This window comes from Echinops telfairi, unplaced genomic scaffold (genome assembly GCF_000313985.2).
Source record: "Echinops telfairi isolate 266 unplaced genomic scaffold, ASM31398v2 ScPeMD7_14;HRSCAF=57, whole genome shotgun sequence".
Lineage (NCBI taxonomy): Eukaryota > Metazoa > Chordata > Mammalia > Afrosoricida > Tenrecidae > Echinops > Echinops telfairi.
The window spans coordinates 842,629-870,191 of record NW_022103911.1 but is presented as its reverse complement, the minus strand read 5'-3'; the positions used below and the strand labels follow the sequence as shown (position 1 = coordinate 870,191).

The window sequence follows — 27,563 nt, the reverse complement described above, 5'->3', positions numbered from 1 at the left end:
TTAAAAATAAGATTTACATTATGACTAAGTAAATAAACTGAACTTACTAAGTCCAATCAATATAGACTCACTAAGGCAGAACACACTCACCTGCTTCATTACACAGGGCTTTCAAGTCTGCTCCAACATATCCATGAGCACTATTGGCCAGCTGTACCAGTTCAGCTTCACTGAGGAGATGGGGTACCCTTCGAAGCAGCTTCTGGAGGATATCCAAACGGTCTTCAGCATTAGGAACCCCAATTTCAATCTCTTTATCAAATCGGCCAGGTCTTCGGAGTGCAGCATCCAAAGCATGAGGACGATTAGTGGCCCCAAGGACCAACACTTGTCCTTCACTTTCTTCCTACAAAATCATATGAAATGATGTATTACCCTAAAGTGAAAAAGCAGAGGAAGAGGCTGTTCCTCCACTGGTTCTATAGATAATATATCTAAATCCCCAGACTGCTAAATCTTTCTTATCCTTCATACTCATGTACATACTCATTTCAAATATTTCAAAACTTAGCTTTAATGCTTCTTCCTCTAGGAACTTTCCTAAAAATTCCCTCTCTATCCCTTTTTAAGCAATGTCTCTCTCACTTCTAATATCTTAATTACACCATCTCCTAAGTAGCAATATAATACCTTGCCTTATAACTGTTTTAATGCATGTACTCTTCCCTATTTGAAAGCAAAGACAATGCACCACATACTGATCCAAAAGTGCAAAGCTCTATTAGAAATGTGTCAAAGAAATCTTCCTCACTCATGGACTTTTAAAATATGTTTTTTTAAGTTCCTAAAGTTAACATAACCTACATCCAATTATCAGCAACTCTTTAAACACATGTATATCTTAACTCCCCAAACTAAAATTTAATTTATTCTCTAAGCATGAAACTGGGAGCATCAAACTATGAAGACCAATGAGCATGATATGTCACCTCTAAAATGCTATTCACTAAAAAATCTTACGCAAAATCTGCAATGAAGATTCAACAGTTAAAATTTTTAGTTAACATTACTAGAAATTTAATGAGTAAATCTCAGTACTCACCAAAAATGGTTTACGGGCTTTGTTCCAAGTCACAGTAACCCAAAGGCATCACACCTCTGTACCACAGGAACCCTAAGCCTATGCCAGTAGTAGACTGACTTAGTGATTTATTGTTGCTGTGGTGACTCAATGCACCATGGAAGAAAAACTGCTTGATCCTAAGCTATCCCCATGTTAAGTTGCATGTCAGATTTAATCACTGGGTGATTTTCTGAAGCAGGTCACTAGGTCTTTCTTCCTGGTTGGTGTTACTCTGAAAGCTCCTGACCTTCTAACACACAGCCTCCCATTAGATTCCCTACTTACCAAGGGCTCTTCTAATTATAATTTATATTATTTGTCTCTCTGTATATCTTTAACTTAGGTGTGCAAATATGTTAAATATATATCTATCCATAAATAAAGATATTTGGTTAGCTAACTATAGCTAATATTACTATAGCTTACTATAAACAGATAAACTGGGATTTTGGTTTATAAATCAGTTTCTAGTGCGTGTTATTATAAGATAGTTCTCAAAGTCCCATCTTCTTTAACGCACTAAAAGCATTGAATTCTCCAGTTTCATTAGCTGAGAACTTTCCTAACTTATAATCAGTTGGTCATTCAAGCTCCCTGGGTGATAACCCAGTCACACTTATGTGATTCGTAAAACTACATATGGCACACAAACTTATGATCAGGTTTTCATGCTATTTTCACATACTCAGTTTTTAATAAAGGAACCCAAAAATCAGTAACTAAACCCTTTTACAGGGGTCGCCCGATTCATAACAGTAGCAAAATTACAGTAGCAACAATAATAATTTTATGGTTGGGGGGGGTGTCACCACAACATGAGGAACTGTATTAAAGGGCCACAGCATTAGGAAGGTTGAGAACCACTGTTCTAATTCCAATTACTGTGCAATTGGGTTTAGGACTATATCTTTCTAGAATTCTATAACTTAACATATTATATTTATAAAACTTTAGTTACTTATAATCCTCCAAAAGAAGTGGACTCTTCTGGTTAAAGGCTGTCACAAACTTGGGAGAATCTCTCAATTTCTGTTCTCTATTAGTCCTATAGATATCTCTTTCACAGTTAGCATGCAGTCTTGATTAATAAAAGTGTATGTTGCCCTATCAGAAAATCCGATAATAAAAATTCTCTTTAAATTTTCACTAACACATCCCAATCAGTCTTAGTTTCTTTCCCAGTGCCTAGAAAAAAGCCTTTAAACCATCTTTACGTGAGTTCTGAGATTTACTCATCAAATTTCTAATAATGTTCTCTAAAATTTTTAACTGCCAGATCTTAGAGATTTTGCTTTAGGTCCTTAAGTTAATAGCATTTCTCACAAAAGAAACCCCTCATGTCATACAATTTTATCTTCTGGAAGCGCATGCCATACATTGTCCTGGCAGTTATTAAGTAATAATCTGCTGAAGAAAAAAATTTAAGGTTCTTCTCATTAGTTTCTATAGTTATCATTGCTCTCTCATGCTAGAATACTCAAACTCTTAGATATGCAAAAGCTTTTGTTAGTAGATACACATTATGTGTCAAGACTTCTTATACAGAATCATTAATAGTTTTGTACTTACTGAACCAATTCCATCCATCAGTGTTAAAAGTGAAGCCACAACTCTTTTTTCCACTTCATTCTGAGCCCCTTCTCTCTTAGGGCAAAGTGCATCCAGTTCATCAATAAATATAATTGATGGGTGCCTAAAAACAAACAAGTAAAATGAGTATTTCTAATTTACACTTCATTTTCATTTGACTTAGTTTCAATATTTTAAATGAACTGTGTTTATATTTAAGATTCTCTTAGGGAGACATCGGTCAGTATAACACATGAAAAATTAATAATAATTTATAAATTATCAAGGGTTCATGAAGGAGGGAGGGTATAGTAGGGAGGGAGCTGATACCAAAGGCTCAAGTAGAAAGAAAATGTTTTGAAAATGATGATGGCAACGTATGTCCAAATGTGCTTGACACAATGGATGGATGGATGGATGGTGATACGAGCTGTACAAACCCCCATTAAAATGATAAAAGAAAGACAAAAGCATTGGGATATTAAGCTGAAAAGCCTTAGATTAATTCTAGCTCAAAGTACTAACTCACCAATATCATATTCTAGCTCCATAAAAGTGTAGTCTACCTCCAACAAGAAGATATAGTCCATTGTTCATGGGTGACTACGGCTTGTTTTCTGTAAACACTCGTTTGAACTCTCTCACTAGCAAGTCGACTCCAACAGCGAGTGGTCCTATAAGGTAAAGTTGGCTGCTCTCTAGGGTGTCCAAAGCTCTCAATTTTTTGGAAAGCATAGAGCCTCATCTTTCTCCTAGAGTAGCTCGTGGATTTAAACCACCAACCTCTCAGACAGCAGTCCAATACTTAGCCCACTACACTTCACTTGGGCTCCTCACTGAATTGTAGACCTGAATTAATTCAGAAGTTGGATCTTTTTGAGCAAGATTAAGGCATAATAGAAATAAGCTAGAGATGCCCTTTTTCCCTCCAGTTAAAAAAGAAATTCTCAAAAGGAACACTTCTTCCATAATGAATTGTGAATTCTCTCATAAGAAGAAATATCAACTGCCAGGAACAAAACCAATAAATAAATGTAAATACTAAAATCTAAGATATTACAACGTTCTTCATATTTTTGATCCTGAACTACAAATTGCTATTTCATCTACTATCACTAGGGGGTGGGGGAGCAACAAAAAAAGTGGCACGTTTGATGAATAATTATGCTAAGCTAAATCCCAAAAAATGGTAGAGATTCAGCCATAATGGTACTATATTCAAACAAAATTTAGACCATATTCTAATGCTCAGTGTAATATATTAGTATAGATTATAAACAGGAATAAACAAGAAGAGTTTTTAAAGAACAAAAAACTGTCCCTTTGAAGAGCAGCATAAGAAAACGCTTTTAAGCTTGTGTAATTATTGTAAACAGTCTACTAAGGGACCTACGTATACTGGATATGTCTAAGCACCCCAAAGGAAAAAGATCTTAAAATGCTATGCTCAAGCAAGCTCATATGATTTATCAAGCATTTTGCCTTAATTCGTCTACTCTATCGATAACTTTATAGATTATTTATCAAATTGCACAAAGTCTTAAAACAGCCTTGGCTATTCATTTTTTAAAAATCCAAAAAGAAATGAGAATACCGCAGAGTTGCTTCAGCAAATATCTGACGTAACCTTGCTTCAGTCTCGCCGTAAAATCTGTAACGAGTAAAATACATTTAAAGACCAATTCTTACTATTTTTAAAGTTCTGACTATAAAAGCTAATCTGCCTGTTGAGGTATTTGCAGAATTCTTTAAAGTATTTTCAAGAATTAATTTCCAAACTTAATTTTGAGCATATTTCATTAGTTTATAGTCATAATTTCATGAGACATCCCAAGTAATTGGCCCATTAACATGTGTGGTGCTTCTGCTTTCTCCTAGTTCACCTGGGGTCTTATAAACTTGCCACTGGTCATCCTAGGTTTCTGTTCACCTGGTACAACAGAGGTAAAGGAGTCAGAAATAGAAACGTGATATGAAAAGTATTTAACTAATTGCCTCCACGAATCACTATCACCTTTGACACAGACCAGACAAACTAAATGGTGTCCAGCTACTCTAAGTGAACATTTTAATAAAATATCTGATATAAGAATCCAAATCAAAAGGGGGTAATTCAGAACAGAATTTCAAATTCTCATTGACTCTATATTTTCTAGAGCCATGGTGGTTGGATGAACCCTTCAAACTATAGCTTGGAGATAATCTTTAAACATTAAGCTAAAAACATACCCTAAAGTAATCTTAAAAACCAAATTATGGTACAATGAATTACTTAATATGGCTCTTCTAGCTATCGTTTTTTAAAATTCCCACCAAATGCCTGCGTAGAACCATGCAACTAAGGTTTACAGAAATTTAACGTGGAAATGGTCAGCTTGTCATCTCCAGGGGTTAAAAATAAGCCATCTCAAAAGCAGAAACAAGAAGTCTTACAGGAAAAGCTAGGAGTGTGGCACCTTATTTGGTTGGTCTCCAAGATCCCTGTGTACTGAACCTCGTCAATCCAAGAGACAGAGTTGTGACATCAGAGAGGAAACGGGACCAAGGGCAACGGACAGGGCAGCAGGTATCCATGCACATGAAGCAAACAGAGCACTCTGAAGCAAAGGCCCACTTGCGAAACAAAGTGACTTGAAGAACTACATCAAGAGAACTAGATTTGTTGACTCGCATAGCTAGAGCCAAGCACCTTCAAGGCTTTTGGTGGACTGAAGTGCCTTTGGGACATTTATCAACGGCTTTAAGAGAGCTTTAAAATATTAACTGATCAGAGCAGAGGCTCGGGTGCTGCAGCGGTTAAGAGGCAAAGGACCAGAGAGGAGCATGCCTGTGGATAAATTCTGGACCAATGAATTGTATGGTGAACATTTCTAACCCTGAAATGTACGTGTCTAATTCCCTAATAAACCCTATGACTGCATTGTCTTGAGTGAAGCCATGGCAATTAATTATTAACCCAGTAGAGAAGTAGAGGGTGCCCTAGGAGGGGTGACTGGTGTCAGAAGTGGTAAAGAAAACTGAAGGGTAGAGGCATGTCTAACCTCTGCTCAAAAGAATTGGCCTTGAGTTCATGCCAAGTTTGATTCTACTTCTCCCGTGGAAGTCAGAGGCAGCCAGGTGTAGCCCTATGCCACTCTTACACAAATAGCTTAGCTAATTTAAAAGATTTGCCTGGAGCATTGTGCCCTTTAAGATCTATATGAAATGTAGCTTTCAGCAGGAACTTAAAAAATTAAGTCAGGGACCTAGGGAGCAGTGTCAATGGGAAAGGAACAACTCAGAAAAGGTATGAATATTTATAGATTTATAAGAGCGTTATGTGACAAAATTGTATATGTAGAAGCTTGAACTAGTGTATGTTTTGCTGTGTATATTACCAACAATCACAATAGAGGTAAAAATTTAACGTATTTCAGTGAATTAAATATCCACAGAATACTATCATCATTTTGTAAGAGATGTATTTAATAGTATTAGATTTGGTCTATGAAACAATATACCTACTTGCTAATAATTTCTGGTCCATTAATTACAGAAACGTGCGCTCCAACTTCATTAGCAACAGCTCTGGCAATCATTGTCTTTCCAGTACCTGGAGGGCCATAAAGTAATACTCCTCTGGGGGCAGGAATTCCTAGAAGAAAATCGAGAAGGTTGGATTCAGCACAAGTATTGTCATAGGACTTCAAACATGAGTTACAAAATATATATTTTTACCTTGCATCACAAAATTAGAGTCATCCCTCCTCCCCCACACTTAAAATCATGTGCTAAACAGCTCAAACAAGTATCCCAATGTCTTTCTATCTTTCTAGACTGATTTGAAAAAAACAACAAAAAAAAACGGCTGGACACATACATTGTTACCAAGCTCCATCTACACAACACAGTTCAAAAACCAGGAAATAAAGAGCAGGCTAGCTGGGCAAGCATTAAATACTAACCATAACCCAAATTTACATCCAATGAGGTATCTTGGACAGTATTAATAGCAAAATGTCCATCCCAGGGTTCCCTTTATATTCATCAAAAAAGGAAAAAGCTGCGAGAATAATGTTCAACACACTCGCTGCCATCGAGTCAGTCCTGACTCAGGGACCCTAACGGACAAGGTAGAACTGCCCCTCCAGGTTTCTAAGACTGTGCTGTTTACAGGAGTAGAAAGCCTCCTTTCTCCCTCAGATTAGCTGGTAGTTTTGTGGGGGTTTTAAAAATCATTTTATTGGGGGCTCATACAGCTCTTATCACAATCCATACATACATTGTATCAACATTTGTACATTTGTTTCCATCATTCTCAAAATATTTTCTTTCTGCTTGAGCCCTTGGTAAGTTTTTTCCCCTCCCATCCCCAAACCCTTGATAATTTATAAATTGTTACTTTTTCATCTCTTACACTGACCAGTGTCTCCCTTCACTCACTTGTTGTCCCTCCCCCTGGGAAGGGGTTATATGTAGATCACTGTGATGAATTCCCACCTTCCCCTTCCCCTCCTGGTATTGCTGCTATCCTTATTGGTCCCGAGGGCTTTATGTCCTGGATTCCCTGTTTCCAGCTCTTATCTGTACCCATGTACATGCTCTGGTCTACCCAGATTTATAAGGTAGAATTGGGATCATGATAGTGGTGGGGAGGAAGCATTAAAAACTAGAAGTTGTATGTTTCATTGGTGCTATATCGCACCATAACCGGCTCATCCCTTCCTTGTCCAATTGTCCAATTGTCCAATTGTCCACAGATGGGCTTTGGGTCTCCACTCTGCACTCTCTCTCATTCACATTGATATGATTTTTGGTTGTGGGTCTTTGATGCCAGATACCTGATCCCATCAACACCTAATGATCACACAGGCTGGTCTGCTTCTTCCAAGTGGACTTTGTTGCTTCACAGCTAGATGACTGCTTATTTATCTTCAAGCCTTTAAGACCCCAGGCGCTATCTTTTGATAGCCAAGCACCATCTAGCTGGTAGTTTCTAACTGCTGAACTTGAGGTTAAGAGTCCAACACATAACTCACCGCACCAGCAAGGATCCAATAAGACACATCAAATGTACCCAGAGGATCTGGGCAACAACTGTGGAGGAAGCTCCAAGTTTCCTACAAACCAAGTCAGACCCTTAACTATTTGCCTCAATACAAAGATATCTGTATATAGCTACATTTCCTAACAAAAATATTTTAACTAAAATATTTGAATGTTTGATTTATTTATTGAGACATTACAGCTGACAAGAAATTAATCTTACATCCAATCCAAACAATTGTGCAAGTATTCATTTAGAAGAAACAGTAACTCAAATCACAGTACAGAGATGAAACCATAGAAATTGGCTTTCCTAAGTAGCATCTGCAAGTAACTGGTACCTTCTACGTACCTAGCCCTCAGGAAACAAAAACAGGACAGGGAATAACCATTAGGTACTAGGAATTAGTAAACTGCTTATTAGTTGTAACTTTAACACTTTGGGGTATAATAAACTTAAGAAATCGTACCATAACTCTTGAAAAGTTCAGGCTGTTTGAGAGGCAATTCAATTATTTCTCTAACTGCTTTCAGCTGACTATTCAAGCCTCCTACCATATCATAAGTTACTTTGAATTGGTTGCCTTGTTCTTTTGGATTTGCACGAATCTTTGTAAAATTGACTCTTGTTGTTGAAGAAATAAAATAAAAATTATCAGTGTTTAATTTGACCCCCATACTGGCCAGTTTTAGCAATCTCTCTTCATTGATCACTGGTTTATTTCCTTCTTTGGCAGACTCAAAACTACACTTAACACCTGCGCCTTCCTCTAGCCTAAGTCCACTATGCTCCCCAGGGCTTTGTGCAACATCAAACAAAATGCCATCAGCTTTATTTCTAATTCTGTCATCTACTGGTTTGCAAGGAGTACTGCTTGATGCTGGTTCCTGAGGCTCTTCCAGATGTAACTGACTCAGTGGTAAGGACATATCCAAGCTACTGGTGTCCACGCTGGACTCCTTTGAGGCTAATTCTTGGGCAGCAGTATCCTGGTCGTTAGGAGGCCATCCCAGTATCATGCCATCCGCTCCTTTCACTCGCAATACTTGCAGCTTGCACGGTTTTCCATAGAATGTACAGTACAGAGAGTTGCCTGGTAACACAATCTTGCCATCTAAAAAAACAAGTTATCAAATATATGTTATCACAAATTTTACAAGTCTGCTAACAAAGGTACAGAACTGAAACTACAAAAAGAGGACCCAAAATTCACCTATCATAAAGCAATAGAGACATAAGAAAATCAAGATTATTTGAGATCTCTACACTTAACAGAATTAAGGTCTTAGACTAAGTATACCAACAAATAATCAAGTGTCCCACACTGGATATCTAACGCAAGCAAGCACTCCCAAGTAACGAGTGTCACTAAAGCAAAGGCTCAGGGTTCTGCAGCTCACAGCTGTATCAGTAACAATGTCCACAAACAGTCATAGTCTCTCCACTCCTTACCTGTCCAACAATTAGCTGGGAGCAATAAAGAAATAAAAACACTGTAAGGTGTGTATATATATATATATATATATATGTATAAATGGCCTCAAAGATAATTTTTAACTATTTTGTAACTTCTCAAAACTTAAGAATTTAAAATGTCTCACCTAGCTTTCTCAGAAGACAACCACTCAGCTCTTTTTCATTAATCTCTATATTTTTGTTGCTGTAAGAGATGAGATGGGGAGGGGAAATAAAGGAGATAGATATTAGCATTAGGTACACAAGAAAATAAAAGGTAGTATGAAATTGCATGTGCAAAATATGGGTAATACAGATCTGATCAAGCAAGTAACTCATTTACAATCTGACAACAATTTTCACAAGACAGGATCCCCGGTGGTGTAATGAGTTATGAGTTAGGCTGCTAAGCTCGCGGTTAGCCATTTGAAAGGACCAGTCACTTTGTGGAACAAAAATAAGGTTTTTGAAAACTCCCATAAAGAGTTAAAATCTCTGAAATCCACAGTTCTACTTCATCTATAGTGTCACTATGAGTCAGAATGTACTTCATGGCAGTCAGCATCAGGGTCAGGGTCAGGGTCTTGTTTGGTTTGGACGAAACCACAACACTTTTTGGTAATATCACAGCCATGATAATACCACTTTTAATTCTGTATTCTAGTTTCCTTAAAAGAGTGTTCTTCAAAAATATAAGGTACTTGTAATTAGTAGGAATGACATCAGTGAGTCCAATCAGTATTTACCAGAATACATAAAGTCAGATTAAGTCATATATCAACAGGGTAAGTACTATACAGTGAACCCTCGTTTATCGCGGTTAATCAGTTCTAGACCCTACCGTGATAAATGAAATTCCGCGAAGTAGGATTCCTTATTTGTAAATCAAATATTTTTGTAGTTAGAGCATAGAGGACATGAAAAAACACCCTTCAGTCACCATTACACTCGTATTACCCAATTTATTAAATGAAAAAGGGAAAATACAGTAAAACATTTTGGACATTACAATTATCATTTATTATTTATTATATTATTTATGGCATCAAGCGTGTACAGTATGAGCCAATCAGTGGCAGTAATGACAGAGCATGCGCTGTTACGCAAAAACCGCGATAGAGTGAAGCCGCGGAAGTTGAAGCGCGAAGTGGCGAGGGCTCACTGTATTGCTGTTTTTAATACTAATCTCTTATACACATACAAAGGCATGCATAAACATATACACACATATATAAATATGTATGCAAGTATAAACGTGTGCATCTGTGCTCTAAAGCTGTGTTCTGATTTGTGGATATAAAGTTATAATAAATCATAATGAAAATGTATTTTTCAAATGTCAAAAACATTTGAAAATCACTAACCATGAAGAACATTAAAAACGACAAAGGGAAAAAAAGTCCAAAATGGATGTCAGAAGAGACTAAATCTTGTTTTTAAATGTGGAACAGCTAAAGCAAAAGGAAGAAATTATAAAAGGAGTGAAGAGAAAATTACTAAGAATGGCTCAAGAAGACAAAGTATTATAGTAAAATGCGCAAAGACCTTTCTAACCTGGAATTAGAAAACTAAAAGGGAAGAACACATTTACCATTTCGTAAGATGACACAAATGAAACAATTCAAGCTTCTGATTGCAAGTCTAAGAATTCCAGGAGCAAGATATTGAGGAAGCATCATAAGAATATGAAAGTGGGAGAAACCCTGCCCCCCCCCACACACACACACACACACAGTGTACTCCTATGTGGCGCTGTTTGGCAGGTAGCACTCTCACAAGTACTGTTTTTCATGTTGCATAGTTCTACACACACACACACAACCTTGCTCTTCTCGTTACTTTCCTTTCCACTTCCTCCATGTTTCCCTTTCTGCGCCCTCCCCAACTACTCCAGAAACCCACCTCAGCTAGCAACATCCACTCGTTCCCCCCAGTGGACAGGGCTAAGCCCCCCAACAGTGAGTTCCCAGTTAGCACCTCAGGTCGGTTCAGCAACTAACACAACACCTTTTGTCTTTCCTTTTCCTTCCTCCAAGGCACTTCCTTCCCTTCCCTTCTGCTGATCCAGCTGCATGCGCACGCACCTCAGTCCCACCTCCAAGCTCAGCAGTGCCCCTGACTTCACAGCCAGTGCTTGTACCATGTGTAGCACATTTGTTCTGATTTGTCACTTTTTCTCTCTTTTCTTTTACTTTCATCCCATGTCCTTGTTTTTCACATGCTAGGGTTGTGTTTCTCCTTCCCTCCTTTTTTTGCTATCTTTCCTAAGAAGTCAAGAACTGGTGACCATACCCAGCAACATTCAGCTGTGCTAAATTTGTCAAACTGGCTTATCTATCAATATTCATCACTCCCACCAAATGGCTTGATGGGAACATGCAGTTAGGGCAACACTAATAGAAGGCATTGGCCAATTTTACTTGCTACTTCCCTAGCTACAAGGATGAGCCATCTCAGAAGCTGAGAGAATTCCCAGAACCATCAAGGAAGAAGAGCCATAAGTGAAACACATTGAAAATCCTGCCTGAAATAATGGAGGCAGCAGGTAGGTGGGGCTAAAACAAGACCAGAGGTCAAAGCAAGGAGACCATGAGACAGAGCAGCAGAGTCCCAGCACCGCCTGGGAGAACGGCACAGACCGGGCTGTGCTCTCTTCTGCTGCAGTAGATCACTAGGAGTAGGAACCAACTGGATAACAAGCAAGCATGCCTTTTCTGAATTTGCCGATTTTGGAAAAAGTCTTTTCATAAATAACTTACTTCATTCTCTTTATAGAACTTATACAATATCTCTTCAGGAAACTTAAACCCTATAGTATATGTCATCTGAAGAGGTAGAAATAAGAAAAACTAATGTAATGGTGAGATACAATCCTTTAATATGGCCCTTCTAGCCATAATTCCATGTTACATATTACAAAACTGTTGACTCTATGCCTGTGGCTATAATTCCATTTTGGAGTGAGTTATATGCTACGCTAATGAGAAGATTAAGGTGGAATTAAGACACTTGTGACCAAGCCACACCTTTTGCTTCCTTGGGCTATTGTGTGCTGAAAGATACAAGCTGTACTTCAAAGCCATTCTCTGTGTTTAAAAGAAATCTAGGACAAAAAGAAATCTCAGCACCAGCACCTTTAAAACAGACATTCAAAAAATCTGTTTGAAGTGCAGGAGGAGGCCAGAGACACCACAGACTAAGACATGAAATCTATAGGACAGAACCAAGGAGCATCGCCTAGACCAGGGGCCAGCAAACTGCAGGTCGAGAACCATTATGTGGCTCTTTTGGTTAATACCTGTGGGTCTGAAATAAAACTGATAACTTTTTAATGTTATTGAGATAAGAGAGATTTCGTTTGTAAAACTTATTTATGGCGCTTAATAATTTTTAAGTTGTTTTGAGGGACAAGATTGGCTCCTCTGTCTCAAAAGTCTGATGACCAATGGCCTAGCCTATAAAGCTGAGACGAGAGTGACAGGAAGGCTTTCTGGTCCATGGGGGCAGAAGTCAAGGGATCATATGGCTGGTAGGCTGTGGAGTTGAGAGGGACCTCGCTACTAGCTGAGAAGTGTTGCTGTGGATAAATAACTCTATCCTTACAACCTACTAATCCCGGCTAGAGGTAACCTGTTAACTCCCCTTCTAGATCCCTATAGTTGTGAATATTGCCTGTGGTTCTGTAGGAAATTCCAACAAATTATTGACATAGGGTTCGAGGAGAGGAAGGATGAAGGGTTGAGGGCATATCTGATCCCTGCCCCATGGCAACAGAGAAACCAAAGGAGGTCAGATATGGTCCTCCTCTTCCAAGCCATTTTTGAAAATGGTTATAATGGAAACTTATTCTAGAAAATAGGCAGTATCTAAGAAAATAAAGATTGATATTCTGATTGGTAACCACCATGCAGGCTACTTGTTTAAGTACAGGGAGTAACAAAATTAAAATTGCACCTATAAAGAAATATGCCCTTGGAGAGTTCTCAAAACATTCTTCACTCTCTCGCCTCTGTAACAGTAATCTATCAGCAGAGGAGGCCTCTGATTTTTCACGTTCTAAGTGACCAACTGGTGAGCATGTGCTGAGAGCTAACAGGGCCATGGGATAAAGTTTAGGTCAGCACTATTAGCAGGCCTACATGGTCAAATCTAAACCATGTTCTCCAATCACTGTATCGGTAATAAAAAATTTTTAAAACAAACTCACTGCCATCGAGTCAATTTCAATTCATGGTGACCCTATAAGATTAATATAGTCATATAAAATAAGGAAATTTCATGGATCAAACATGTAAAAACTAAATAACAAGCTTAAATTTGGTTGTTTCCAGTACTCTAAATAAATGCATAATTAAGACTTTATAAAATTATGAAAAGATAGCTACAAATTTATGTAAGAGCAGTAAAAATACTCAGCCACTTCATTTTAAGAAAACAATGGGTGCATATACAATCATTTCCACTAGGAGGAGCTCTAACCTTTCTTACAAAACTATTGCAAATGAATGATAGTGCACTAAAATGATTCTTTTTTAATTAGAAAATAATTTTTTCTTTGCTCTAGTGCCAGATTTAAAAGCATAAAATTTTTGAAATGTTAAATACATATAAGCCCAGGGGCCAAATCAAGGGCAACCAACAAACACCTAAAACTGCTAAGACACCTAAAAGGCCAATAAGTTTGTAAAAACCAAACTCACTGCTACGGAGTCAATGAAGACTCACAGCGATGCCCTGTGGGTTTCCGACACCGTAACTCTTTATGAGAGTAGAAAGTCCAGTCTTTCTCCTGAGGAGCTGCGGATGGTTTCAAACTGCCAACCATGCAGATTGAAACCCAACAAGTAACCTCTGCAACATGAGGGACCAGTTTGTAGTCGGTAAGTGATCAGAAATGCTAATTCCAGTCAACTGAGTAGTCCTCACCACACAGAGGGCTCCTGTTTTTTAGTTTTTTAATTGAGATGTAATCCATTGATATGGCCTTCTAGCCATAATTCCTCATGTATTATAATTCTGAACTCTACACCTGCAGCCATAATACCATTTTGGGTGAGTGTTCTCTGGTATCCTAATGTACAGGATGGGGGGGTGGAGGGTGGTGATTAAGGCCTGACTTTAGTAGAAGGTGTGAACCAAGTCATACCTTTTGTTTCCTTGGAGATTTGGTCTGCTGAAAGACAAAGTCATTCGTCTGTGTATAAGAGCCCTCTCCCATCTTGGACACAAGAGAGAAATTCCAGGACCACCCAAAAACACAATCCAGATCTCTGTCAGAAGTTGCAGAGGCTAAACCCACAGGTACCAGAGACTCTGAGGCACAGAAGTTAAGGGATACAGCAAAGGAGCGGTGCTAAGACAATGGTTTGTGAAGCAGAACAGGCATGCTCCCCAGTATGTAGGGGAAGGAAGGACGATTTGGCAGAGGATCTGAGGAGCAGAGACTTCGTTGTTGGCTGAGGAAGCGTGTTGCTGTGAACAAATGATTGTATCCTTGCTGTTTACTGAACCACTTTTGGTAACCTATTAACTTATCTAATAAAAATTAAAATAAACTCACTGCCACTGAGTCCATGCCAACTCAGTGACCCTATAGGGCATGGGAGAATTGCTTCTGTGAGTCCCCGAGACTGTAACTCTACAACAGAAGTACAGTCCCATGGAATGAGTATTGTTCAGATCAAAGATCTTGCGTATTTCCTCTGGGTTGATAGAAATAGGCAATTCAGAAACTGGATATCCAAAATGGGGGGAGATAAAGGCATGAAGTGGCTAGCTTAAGCTTTTCATGGGGGTGCTCATTATTACAATTTAAGTGAAACAAGGGAGGATCCCCACTGCATATTTTTCTCCTTTCCTGATGGGTCTGGCTGGGGAAGAGAGTAGGTGAAGGTGTTGGTCAGATTATGATTCAGGTGTAACCATCAACAGGTGGAAAATATAACTGAAACATGTGGTGTAATTGTAATGCACCAAGTTGGCTCTGACCCATAGTGACTGCATAAGAAAACAAAATACTGCCTGGTCCCGAGTCATCTCAGAATCATTCCTGTGCCTGAGCTCATTGTTGCAGCCACTGTGTCACATCATATCTTTGAGGGCCTTCATCTTTCTCTGTCCCTCTAACCTACCAAACGTTGACTAGTCTCTCCTGACATGCCCAAGTACATCTCATTATCATTGCCTCTAAGGAGCACCCTGGCCATACTTCTTCCAAGACAGATGGCTAGTCCTTTTGCAATCCATGGTACTCTTCTCCAGCACCACTTCAAATCCACCGATTCTTCTCTTATCTTCCTTATTCAATGTCCAATTTTCCTATGGCTTGGGGCAGGCAGAAAGTAACACTCTAAAGAGGTCTTGTGAAACAGATTTACTTAATGCAATACGTCTTTTGATCTCTTGACTGCTTGTCCAAGAGTATTGATTGTGGATCCTAGCAAGACAAAAATCCTTGACAACTTTGACCTTTTCTTCATTTATCATTACCTATTTGTTCAGCTATGAGGATTTTGGTCTTCTCTACATTGAGTCAGTTGTAAATTCACACTGAAGGTTAAAGATCCTTGATCTTTATTTATTAGCAAGTGTTTCAAGTCCTCCTCACTTTTAGCAAGAAAAATTGTCATCTGTGTATCACAGGTTAATAAGCCTTCTTCCAATGGATGCTGAATCTTCTTCATATAATCCAATTTCTCTGATTTGTTTAGCATACAGATTGAGTAAGTATGGTGAAAGGATACAATCCTGTCACACACCTTTCCTGATTTTGAACCATGCAACCAAGGGGCAGTTATGTGAACAGAACTAAAGCATAATGCAGTTTAAAACTAGAGCAACACTGAAAAAGGGAGTGGGATAGTGTTAATTTCTCAAGTATGAATGGGTTAATGACTAGAAAAGCTAGGAGGTGGCCTAAGATACCACTCATTGCCATTGAGTCAATTCTGACTCATAACGAACCTACAGGTCAAGGATCCTCAAACTATGGGCCACATTTATCCGGCCTACCAGGTGTTTTTGCCCCGTTTTGTTTTTTACTTCAAAATAAGATACGTGCAGTGTGCATAGGAATTTGTTCATAGATTTTTTAGAAACTATAGTCCGGACCTCCAATGGGTCTGAGGGGCAATGAACTGGCCCCGTTTAAAAAGTTTGAGGACCCCTGCTATAGGTCACTATAGGACAGGGCAGAATTGCCCCTGTGGTTTCCAAGACATAACTCTTTACAAGAGTAGAAATTATCATCTTTCTTTTGAAGAGCAGCTGGTGGTTTTGAACTGCTAACCCTGAAGTTAACGGCCCAATGTGTAACCACCACGCCACTAGAGCATTAGATATAGTCAACTCATAAGGCCCCTTCTAGTCACAATGCTTTATGTAATGCATTACAATTCTGGACTCTATGTTTGTGGCTAAGGACCAGAGAAAGACTTGGCTGGCTAAGAAGTGTTGCTGAAGACCAATGACTATGTCCTTACTGTTTACTGATCCTAAGTTATGGTAACCTGTTAACTCCCCTATTAAACCCCTCTAATTGTGTATTGTTTATGAGTTCCATGTGACCACTGCGACGAATTACCAAACTCTATACAGATGTAGTGGTGTGGGAGGAATCGTTGGTATCACAGTAAGTAAAGAAGGATGGAGTGTGGAGGCATGTCTGATCCCCACACCTCATGGCAATAAGGAAGCCAGAGGCCAGATTGGCTGCCAGCTATTTATTGCATATATGTACTATATGTACCATAATACACCTGGCAGCTCAACTGTTTTGTATATATGGTACATGAGATACGTGTCCCACATATTGCTTGTGGGAAGCTATTGCTCCACTGTATCTAGTGAGGTTCACTGTATCCCATTGTGAACTCTAGAGTTTTATTGACCACATAATATACAGTCAGATGCTGCTGAAACTGATGTTACATATTGCATGACTGATAGCTTTAGGTGTTCAGTAAATGCTCAATATGTGCTTTCCCTTTATGCTTTTTATTTAAATTGTAATTAAATATTCTGAAAATGTCTTCCCATTTTTAAATGATAACAATGTGCCAACAATCAAGCTTAAAATCTACAGGCACCAAAAGTGAAGAACACTTTAAAATCAAGCTAAAATGGGAAAATGTTTTGTGATTCATAATATGTAAGTTCCCCCAAATGTTATTAATGCAATATTGTTTTTAAAGATACCTTTATTAAAAGTAAAATTTTATACACACAAACTAGTATATACAAAGTTGCTAAGATCCTAGTAGATAAAGAATATCAGAGGCAATACAGCATATCTATGCTGACAGGTTGATTCAAATTAGCTATGAGAGACTATTTAAGCACCTGACAGAAATGACCATTTGCTTTATTAGACAGCATAATCAATGAGTTAAAATAGTCCATAATACATTTTGCTTGGGTAACCTTGAAGTGTTTTTTCCCCTACCCGCAGTAATTTCCTTCTTTATAACCAAGTAACAAAAATCCCTGTGTACACTATATACCAAGTTGAAAAATGTTTTAAAATGTTCACCTATAAAATAGCTGCTCTCGCTAACCTAACTTAAGAACAATTAGTTCTGGTGACATGGTCCTACTCAGTACTCACCCTCATGAGATCACTGAAGCTATGGCTGCTGTAGCAAAGTTTGGTGAAAAAATCTGATAGATCATGCCCAGCTATTAGGGAAAAATAGCTACTGAGGTCTGAAAGGCTTGCCTCAAATTTTTTTAAAAAGCCATCAAAGCAAGGTGTCAGCTAAGTCCACACAGAAGCAGCACACTAGACTTTGATCCAAGAAGGGAACAGTACCAGAGCTAAACACCTACGTGGTAAAACGTTTTGATAGTGAGAGCCCACAATCCATTTGCAGGGTCCCTATGTGGATGGACTGTCCAATGAATCCCCAGTGACCACAGTCTAGGAATGTAAATAACCTTAAAGAGGCAAAGAGCATTGCAAAGTGGATTCTAGCAGCTATAGTTAGCCGGGAATGTAACACTTTATCATTAGATCTCCCTTTGACCTACTTTAAATTTATTGGGTTTTTAAAAAATATTTTGTTTTCTTTTTAACTGAGGCTTTTCTCTGTCTTATTTGGTCAATGGTGCTGGGCCTTTTGTGTTTTTGTCTTGGTGTTGTATGTTTTTCTGTATAGGGAAGTCTGGATGGGTGGGTATATGAAGACAGCAACTGTATTAATAATCACCTAGAGGAATGGAAGGAGAGGTTGGGGAGAAACGGGGAATCAACAACAATGGGTACAAGGAGGAAGAAAATGTTCCAAAGATGATTGTGATGATAATTCCACAACCAACTCTTCTTGATATGACCGGACTATTGAATTGTATGCTATGTTAATTATATCTCAATAAATCTATCTAATCATAAAACACAACAAAGTCCCTATTTATCTATCTTATACCATTACAGACAGTAGGCCACTATGGTCACTTGAAATGTGGCTAGTGTAAAATGGTATGTGTTGCATATACACTGAACTATAAAAACTTTAATTCTAAGAAAAGTCAAATAGCTTGTAATTTTTATATATTAAAATTTTAAGATTTCAGATTCACTCTTACTTTTTAAATACGGGTACTAAAATATATATATATAAGTGATTATGTGGTTCACATTTGTGACTCACATTAAATTTCTATTAGAGATGATCCAAAAAGTTACCAAAGAAAAGAGCCAAACCTGAAGGCCACGTCCATCTCCTCGGCCTGTAGCACAGCACCAACAATGGGCTGAACCTGGATGATATCACCAGGTTTCACGCCCACATTCTTCTGTGCTATTTCACTCAGGCCAACTTTGCCTCCAGGAAATCCTGACACCGGCCAGGCAGTGTAGACCTGCCCAAAACATAGAAAATAAATAATTCAGAAAATAAGTATCCACAGACTACCATCCATTTATAAAACAGAATATACGTGGGATTCAAAATGTTCCTGGAAAAACAGAATTAAAAGATAATAGAATTTTCCTCAAACTTTTTGAAGTCCCTTCATACTAAGCACAACCAAGTAAATGGAGCTATGCAAAACGCAGCACCTACTCCAAGAGTTGCAATCTGATAAAGAATAATAATATTATATGGGTTCACAAGAAATAAACATAAAATTTCTTAAGGTTTATATCATTTGACAAAGCTCAAAAATGATTACATAGTAATTCTGGTATAAGATGGTTAAGAAATAAACATAAAATTTCTTAAGGTTTATATCATTTGACAAAGCTCAAAAATGATTACATAGTAATTCTGGTATAAGATGGTTTAAGTGTTGATGGTGGATTTAGAAGGAAAAAAAAGCATCCGTAGTTGATAAGAAAATGAGGAAATCATAAAAGATAAGACAATTAGATAACAAATAACCTAATCTAGAACATTAACTACACCCAAGAAGTGATGAGGGGCAAGTCACAAGAACTTCACGGGGGCATGGATCTCATCAGACTTAAATGTTAAGGGAGAGCTGTGAAGATTTTTTTTTTTTTTTGAGCTGTGAAGATTTTTGGCTCAAGATAACAAGTTAAGATTTTAAGTGTATTGTCCAATCCACAAAATTTTCTCCACAAGATTTTTAAACGTATAAACCCAGAACAATGAAAAAGTGAGGGGAGTCATCAACAGAAGAGAGATTCCTAAATGTTTCCAAAGAAGCTCCACCGTGAATGAGAGACAGTGACTGAGAGATAAGCAGAGGAGACAGAGCAGCAGGCAAAAGTTAGTAGGGAAAAGGCAACCCAGCAAAAATGATCCAGGAAAAAAAAAAAAGATCTAGGAAAGGCTTTGAGCATGGATTCTCAGGTCTGAAGATGGCAACAAGGGAAAGGGCAGAAAAGAGGGATATTAGTGAATACTTACATACACAAAAAATGACCTTTGTACTCCAAAATAGCATTTTGGTAAAAGAATATAACAGGCTAAGAAAAACAGAACTTTCAGTGTGTATATCAGCATTATTAAAGGAAATTCTTCTATGTAATAGCACCGGGGCTGCCCTAATCAAGAATCACTGATACTGCGCAAAACAAAACGAGTTATTACCTCATCTAGCATCGAGAACAATGTTCAAAAAGATCAGAAAACAACAAATGCTGGAGAAGGTATGCAAACTAGAAGCCTCATACACTGTTGGTGGGACTGTAAAATGGTGCAACCATTGTGGCAAGTGGTATGGTGCTGCCTCAAAAAAATTGGGAATAGAAATATCATAAAACTCACCGATCCCTCTATTTGGTATATAGCCTAAGGAAATATGAGCTTTCACAACAGCAAAAAGACAGAAATAACCTAAATGCACATCAGTGGAAGAATGGACAAACAAACTTTGGTACCGCCACGCAATGGAAAATATTCCCAACACTAAAAGAATAACACTTTCGCCCTATAGGACCAGTGGTGTGAGTGGAAAAACAAGGAGGGTAAAGGGAGAAGGGGTAGGAAAGAGGGAACCGATTACATGGAACTGTGTGTGACCTCCTCCCTGGGGGACAGACAACCGAAAAGTGGTTGAAGGGAGACGTCGAACAGGGCAAGAAATGACAAAATACCCATTTATAAACTATCAAGGGTTCATGTGGGAGGGGGGAGCGGGGAGGGAGGGGAAAAATGAGGACCTAATGTCGGGGGTTTTAATGGTGAGAAAATGTTTTGAGAAACGATGTACAAATGCGCTTTACACAATTGATGTGTGTATGGATTGGGATAACAGTTGTATTATGAGCCCCTAATAAAATGTTAAAAAAAAAAAAAAAAGAATAACACTTTCTACCTGGTGAACTAACTGGAAGAAAAACATATTCATGCCCAAATCAAATAAATTAATTAAATGGAATGTGTGAATTACAAAACAATATCATTAACAAAACATGTTAGGAAAATATTTGCTGGAAATAATTTTAAAATATAGTCACATATAAACAGGGAACTACCAGAAATCCATGCTGGATTAAGAAAAGGATATGGAATTTGTCTATTAATACTAGTGTCACACAGATCTTGTCTGAAAGAGAATACTAAAAAGATGCCTACTGTGTTCTACTAATTACACAGAGGCACTAGATTGTGTGGATTGTAACAAATTATAGATAATATTGCAAAGAAAGGGAATTCCAGAGAAATTAATAATGCTCATTTGCTACCTGTACATATATCAAGAGGCACGTATTTGAACATAAGGGGATAACTATATTCTACAAAATTGGAAAAGTATTTGGCAGGGTGGTATTCTTAAATTTAATTGTATTCTAAACAAATAATCCAAGAAGCCAGCTTGCACGAAGAATGCAGCTTCAGAATTAAAAGAAGAGTCATTAACCACCACCCGTGATATGCAAATGACATAGCCTGAAAATGAAGACAACTTGAAGCACATACTGATGAAGGGAAATGACTACACATCGACTTCAGTAAGGACTACAAGTACCATAAATCCTCCCAGCCAATAAATCTAATAAAGAAAACATTAACATTGTCAAGGACTCGGATCAACACTTGGATCAACACCAACATCCATGGAAGCAGCCAACAAGAAACCAAATGCTGTTACTGCAACAAGTAAAATTGCTGGAAAAAACCTCCTTTGACATTCTTCGAAAGCAGAGGTCACACTTTGATAGTTTCGGTGCACCTAACCCAAAACATGCATGCCAAAGCTCTATTCAAATGGCAGTATTAGCAGATAATCATCATGAACTTGCAGAAGAATAAACAAAGTCATCTGAAGTGAAACAGCCAAATGTTCCTTATAACCAAGGACCATATCTTGATTACTTTGGACCCATCATTAGGAAAGATGAGTTACTAAAAAAAAAAAAAAAGTGATACTTAGTAAAGTAGATGGTCAGTAAAAGGGAAGAAAACCATTAATGATAGGGATGAACACAAAAGCCTAACAACAACTGGTTCAAAGCTATCAAAAATCATGAAGATGGCACAAAACCAAGAACATTTCATTACGTCATTATGCTATGAGGTCACTATGAGTCAGCAACTCCAAAACACCCCTAAGATAGGCATAGATATGAGAGAATTTATATATAAGGAGGTTTCACAAAGTTCATGGAAAAATAGAATTAAGAGATTTTAATTGTTTTAAGAAGCATTTACTTTTTTTTAAAAGTCATTTTATTGGGGGCTCATACAACTCATCACAATCCACATATACATCAATTGTATAAAGCACATTTGTACAATTGTTACCCTCATTATTTTTTTATTTTATTGAGGGCTCGTACAATTCTTATCATAGTCCATATATACATCCATTGAGTCAAGCACATATGTACATCTGTTGCCCTCATCAATCTCAAAACATTTGCCCTCTACTTTAGCCCTCAATATCATTTGCTCATTTTCCCCCTCCCTCCCCCCTCCTCCCTCCTGAACCCTTCATAATTCATAAATTATTATAGTTTTGTCATATGTTACACTGTCTGACGTCTCCCTCCGCCCTCTTCTCTGCTGTCCATTCCCCAGGGAGGAGGCTATACTTAGATTCTTGTAATTGGTTCCTCCCTTCTACCCCGCATTCCCTTCACCCTCCAGAAAGAAGCATTTACTTTTATTGCTTATAATAAGCATTTAGCTATATTTAAATTTTCATAGAATTTTCCCTGAGATCTTCAAAGTCTCTTCTATAATAGGGTGTCATTTAAATGTAGATTGTTTCCCATTTATTCTTGCTGGTGTTGGAAAACTGAGAAACATCTCAAATCTTCCCAAAGGATGTGAAAAGGCTCTTACCTCTTGCTTTCCATCCAAACTGGTAAGCAACACCGACCGACCAATACATATATCAGCAGCTTTCATAGTACTGAGTCCAAATTGAACAAGGGAATTTCGGAATGTTTTTGGAACTTTGTCATCTTCATGAAGAAAAAAAAATTGTTTTACTATTTTGCAACTGAAATGAACACTTACTTTCTCTAACAATAAATAAAAATTCCTATCAAAAAAATAAAATAAAAATTCCTTGGGTACATAATCAAATGAACGTAGTTACCCTATACCTGTGGGGCGGGGAAGGGGGGGAGAGGGCAGTAACCAAACTACTTTTCCAATCCTCCTTATTAAAACAAAACACATACATTTAAAGCGAACCTTTTCTGGGGGTCTGCTGACAATTAGCGTGCTAATTAAAAATACAATTTTGTTTTATATGCAAGTACTAGTTTTAAGTCTCTTGTTTCCAAAAGAACTTAATATACTTACAATAGACTAAGCTTTCTTAGGAGTCTCTGGGTGCCACGAATGGTTGTCAGCATTTCCTAAAGCAGGCAATATCGCACCCCTGGGGACACCAGGATGATCCAGGGGGCTGCAAAGTCGTTATACTATGAACTGACTCAATGGCATTGAATTTGGAGTTTTGGTTTATGGACTATAGTACAAAAGGGTTTAACTGCCAAGAGGATACTGAGTAATTTTTTTCTGAAAAGAGGGCAATATGGACGCGATGTGCATGAAAAATAAAAAAGAGGGCAGTAGGTTGAATAAATTTGGGAATTTCTAGGTGGCTCCAAAAGTGGCTGAAAAGCTGGAGGTTCAAAAGGTCATAACCTTGAAGCCCTATCGAGTAGCTCTACTCTGCACACATGGTTGCCAGAGGATTCAAGGCTGTGAACTTTCAGAAACAGATAGGAGGGCTACCTCAAAAAAACTGGAATTGCACTGGGCAGGGCAGAGCTTTCACAGCATGCATTTCCTCCCACTAGGCAAGTGTGAAGCAACTCTCGCTGAGTTAGTGCACCCAGTGGCATTGCCTGGGAAGGTTCTCTCTGATCAGTAAATTTTTTCATGTAAGCACTTTCGTTCAAGCCTCATTTTTTCTGTGGGCCAATTTATGAGAATGGCATACAGCTTTGAAATTCTATTTCCTGCTCGGGAAAAATGCTGTAGAAACTGCAGTGATGTTGAACATACCCTACAAGGACCGCACTATGGGAAAAACTCAAGCGTATGAGTGCTTTTCTCGTTTCAAAAAAGGTGAAATGGTGTTTGATGACAAAACCTCATTCTGGATGTCAGTCAACTTCCCAAATGGACTGAATCAGCTTGTAGTGCATTTGGAGTTCCTTCCACCAGATCAGACTGTTAATCAAGCTTTATATTTAGAGGATCTGAAAAGATTGCGTAACAGTGTGAGACAAAAAAGGCATGATTTGTGGCAGATGGGGGACTGGTTTTGCCACCATGACAATGCACCTGCTCACACAGTCATCTCAGTGCACCAGTTTTTGGCAAAAAACAGTATGCCTCTCTTGCCCCAAGAACCTCATTCACTTGACCTCGCTCTGTGTGACTTTTTGTTTCAACTTCTTTTTGTTTCTGCTAAAGGGCAGATTTGATGTCACAGAAAGGGTGAAGGAAAAAACGAGGGAGGTGCTGTTAGCCATTCAAACAGATGAACTTAAAAAATGTTTCCAAGAATGAAATCACAGATAGGACAAATGTACTCAATGTAATGGAGAATACTTTGAAGGTGATAAGGTTGCTTTGTAAAAAAAAATTAAATACATAGCTTTGGGGAAAAAGTTCCAGTTTGGGGGGAGGATACCCCCTCATACACCATGTACCACATTTTCACATTACAGGCTTCACTGCTGTTGTTGTTATGTGCCATTAAGTTGATCAATTCCATGACACAACAGGAGAGAAAAACTGCCCCACATGGCTTCCTACACAGCACCGGTTGCAGTAGGTTGTCAGGTCTTTTCTCCAGTGGAGCTGCTGGTAGAGCTGACAACATTTTAGTTAGCAGCCAAGCATGTAACCATTTTGCCACTAGTCTCCTTATAAAAACAAAACCAAATTCTCGATGCCAACTCATAGCAACCCTATATGGCAGGGTAGAACTGCTCCTGTGAGTTCTGAGATTGTTACTCTCTACAGGATTAAAAAGTACTTTTTCCCAAGTATCCTTAGAGCCTTCTTTAAATATTTCTGTGCTATCACTAATAGAAATCATGTAGTAGTTCCCATCAAAAAGCCTCATTTCCTTTTCCACTGTATTCAGAGCTAATATCTAAAATCGACTCAACATCTTTTTCTAGCAATTCATTGTTACTGTATTTTATAAAAGCACTGATTATGCATGTAATGGACATTTTAAAACTTTTTATCACAGCGAGTTTGAGAAGTAATGGTCTTGAAATAGATTTCTGACTCCAAAGCAACAAAAGCCTCGTACAAATTGGTGGGGAGAGACGAAGAGACAGCCCCCTTTAAGAAGTCCAGCAATGAAGGAGGAAGACAGGGGTGGTGGGACAAAAATGTGGAGCTTTTAGTTTAATTTAAGCAAAAGAAATGAGCAACGCATAGAATGCAGTTGAGAAAGTGAACTGGGATATACAGAACAAGTTGTCCTGTGATCTCTAGAGAAGAAAACACTATGTTAATTCTAGGAGTGTTTTAGGGTCTGCAATAGCCAAAAAAAACTTTGCCACTCTTTTCATCTGGTTTATTTTTCAAAGCTACTACACACGAAGTCTGCTGGAAGCTTTATAGACTAAGTGACTTTTTCAATAAACCTGTTTTTCCAAAGTTAAGAGAGCTGTGAATCTGGAGAGTGGCTTTAGCATCAAATGCCATCTTGACTCAAATATTGACTCCATCTTAGTACTTTTGCCAAAAGAAAACAACACCACTTCCCCCTGTATGGGGGCCATACAGGGTTGAACCGCCCCTGTGGGTTTCCAAGACTGTAAGTCTTTACGAGAGTAGAAAGCTTGGACTTTCTCCTGCAGAACAGCAGATGGTTTTGAACTGCTGGCCTTGTGGTTAGCGTATAGCCGTATAGCCACAAGTATTAGGGCTCCCAGTACTTGTGTAACCTGGGGCAAATCAACTGTTCACTTTTCTTCCTTTGTTTAAATGGCCGTCACAACACTCCCATCCCCCCCACCCCCAGGGCTTCTACCAAGAGTTAGTGAGCAATGTCTGTTAAGTGCCCAGCCTACTAAAAAACCAAGGTTTTCAGTGAACATACTTACCAAAAAATGCCAGGACATAACCTATTAACTATACAATTAATATGCAGAGACCAATCCAGGGCCATTTCTATCAAAAAGACAGTGATTCGTCGACCGTAAAGGGCCAAGCATTGCCCTCAAGAATTTCCAAAGCTGTCTCCCAATGAACAGGTGGGGTCCAATCTCCCCACCTTTGGGTTAACAGCCCCAGACTTCACTGTGTCTGACAATTCATAACTACTACTAAATGCCAGGCTCTGTGTAGTAGTGAAAAGAAAAAAATGGACCTTCATTTTTAAAGGTACAGTGATTTCTCTTGAGAAGGCTCGATCTACCCACCTCTTTCCAGATCTGGGTAGCTACTTGTTTGTTTTTCAGTAACGTACTCTACGCTCGTTAGATTTGGGCTCAAAGTACGAGCGATTTTGCAGCCTTAAAAGAAGGGGTTATCACTGACTGAGGCGAAGTCCTTTCCAAGCGCAACTTAGAAGTAAATTCGGGCTAACTGACAAAGCAGAGCTCTGAGAGAGAAACCCTTTCTTTGTGTCTAAGTTCTTTCTCCGCGGCAGCCGCGGCCAGAAGATGCCCGTCAGCCTGACGGCGGCTCTCACCCCTCGGTCTCACCCACTCTCCAAAGCCGCGGCGCTTCCAGGCAACCTCGCCAACTTTGCACGCCCCCCACCTCCCCGGTCTCGGGTCTGCCCCTCGGAAACCTTTACCCTTTTCTATGAAGTTGGTCACCACCAAGGTCCCCGGCGCAGAAGGAGCCGAGGCGCCCGCAGGAGAAGCCGCCGCAGAGCGAGACGCCGCAGCATTCTCCGCACTTTGGCTCAGCCGCTTTCGGTTCTTCTTGGAAGACATGGTCACAAGTCAGCATGGGCGAAGCGACTGCAAAGCCGGCTCAACGTGCGCGTTTATCCGAGGGCTAGCACTTCCGGGGCAGAAGTCAGCGTGGCCCCGCCCACCGCCGTAATCTCACGAGTGGAGCGCAGCGAGAGCCCGAGACCTGAGAGGCGTCCCCACCCGCCGTCTTCGGAAAAGTTCATCAGAGCTTCCCAAGCTTATCGGGCCTACAGTCTCCTTCTCTGGCTTTAATTACTCAGTTCCCCGTGGCAATTAAAAAGATCGCCTGTGGGGATCTACTTCCGCAACCGTCCCCGCCCCCAGCCCATGTTTACAGCGCCCCGCCCCCTCCCCCATCATCACCCACTTTGGGAAACAAGGAAGACGGATAACTGGCTACCACTACCGCTCGGATGGTGAATTTCTCAGAAGCTGTTGTTTTTTGTTTAACGGAATCTCCACCGCCTCCTCTCCTAAACAAAATAGCCTAGGAGTTGTTGTTAGGTCCCGATTTTGGGCGTTTTAAAAAAGTCCCGATTTTTGGACAGAATGCACGACAAACTAGGGAACGGTCTATTTGGTCTATATAGACCAAATTTTTAATCAAGAAACCACCACCCCCACCC

The 27,563-nt window shown here is 39.0% G+C and overlaps 1 protein-coding gene across 1 annotated transcript in view; it reads right to left on the bottom strand.

The window, feature by feature from the left end:
* The window catches only part of SPATA5 (spermatogenesis associated 5), a 329,712-nt gene extending 302,730 nt beyond the window's left edge, over positions 1 to 26,982 (bottom strand). The window contains exons 1-9 of the mRNA XM_030884790.2: positions 26,814 to 26,982; positions 22,868 to 22,989; positions 18,814 to 18,971; positions 9,260 to 9,318; positions 8,128 to 8,772; positions 6,137 to 6,266; positions 4,227 to 4,283; positions 2,633 to 2,756; positions 91 to 346 (exon numbers count right to left, since the gene is read on the bottom strand). Of these exons, the coding sequence (XP_030740650.1) occupies positions 91 to 346; positions 2,633 to 2,756; positions 4,227 to 4,283; positions 6,137 to 6,266; positions 8,128 to 8,772; positions 9,260 to 9,318; positions 18,814 to 18,971; positions 22,868 to 22,989; positions 26,814 to 26,955 (1,693 nt within the window). The 5' untranslated portion in view covers positions 26,956 to 26,982. The remainder of the gene's footprint in view (positions 1 to 90; positions 347 to 2,632; positions 2,757 to 4,226; positions 4,284 to 6,136; positions 6,267 to 8,127; positions 8,773 to 9,259; positions 9,319 to 18,813; positions 18,972 to 22,867; positions 22,990 to 26,813) is intronic.
* Positions 26,983 to 27,563: the final 581 nt, after the last annotated feature.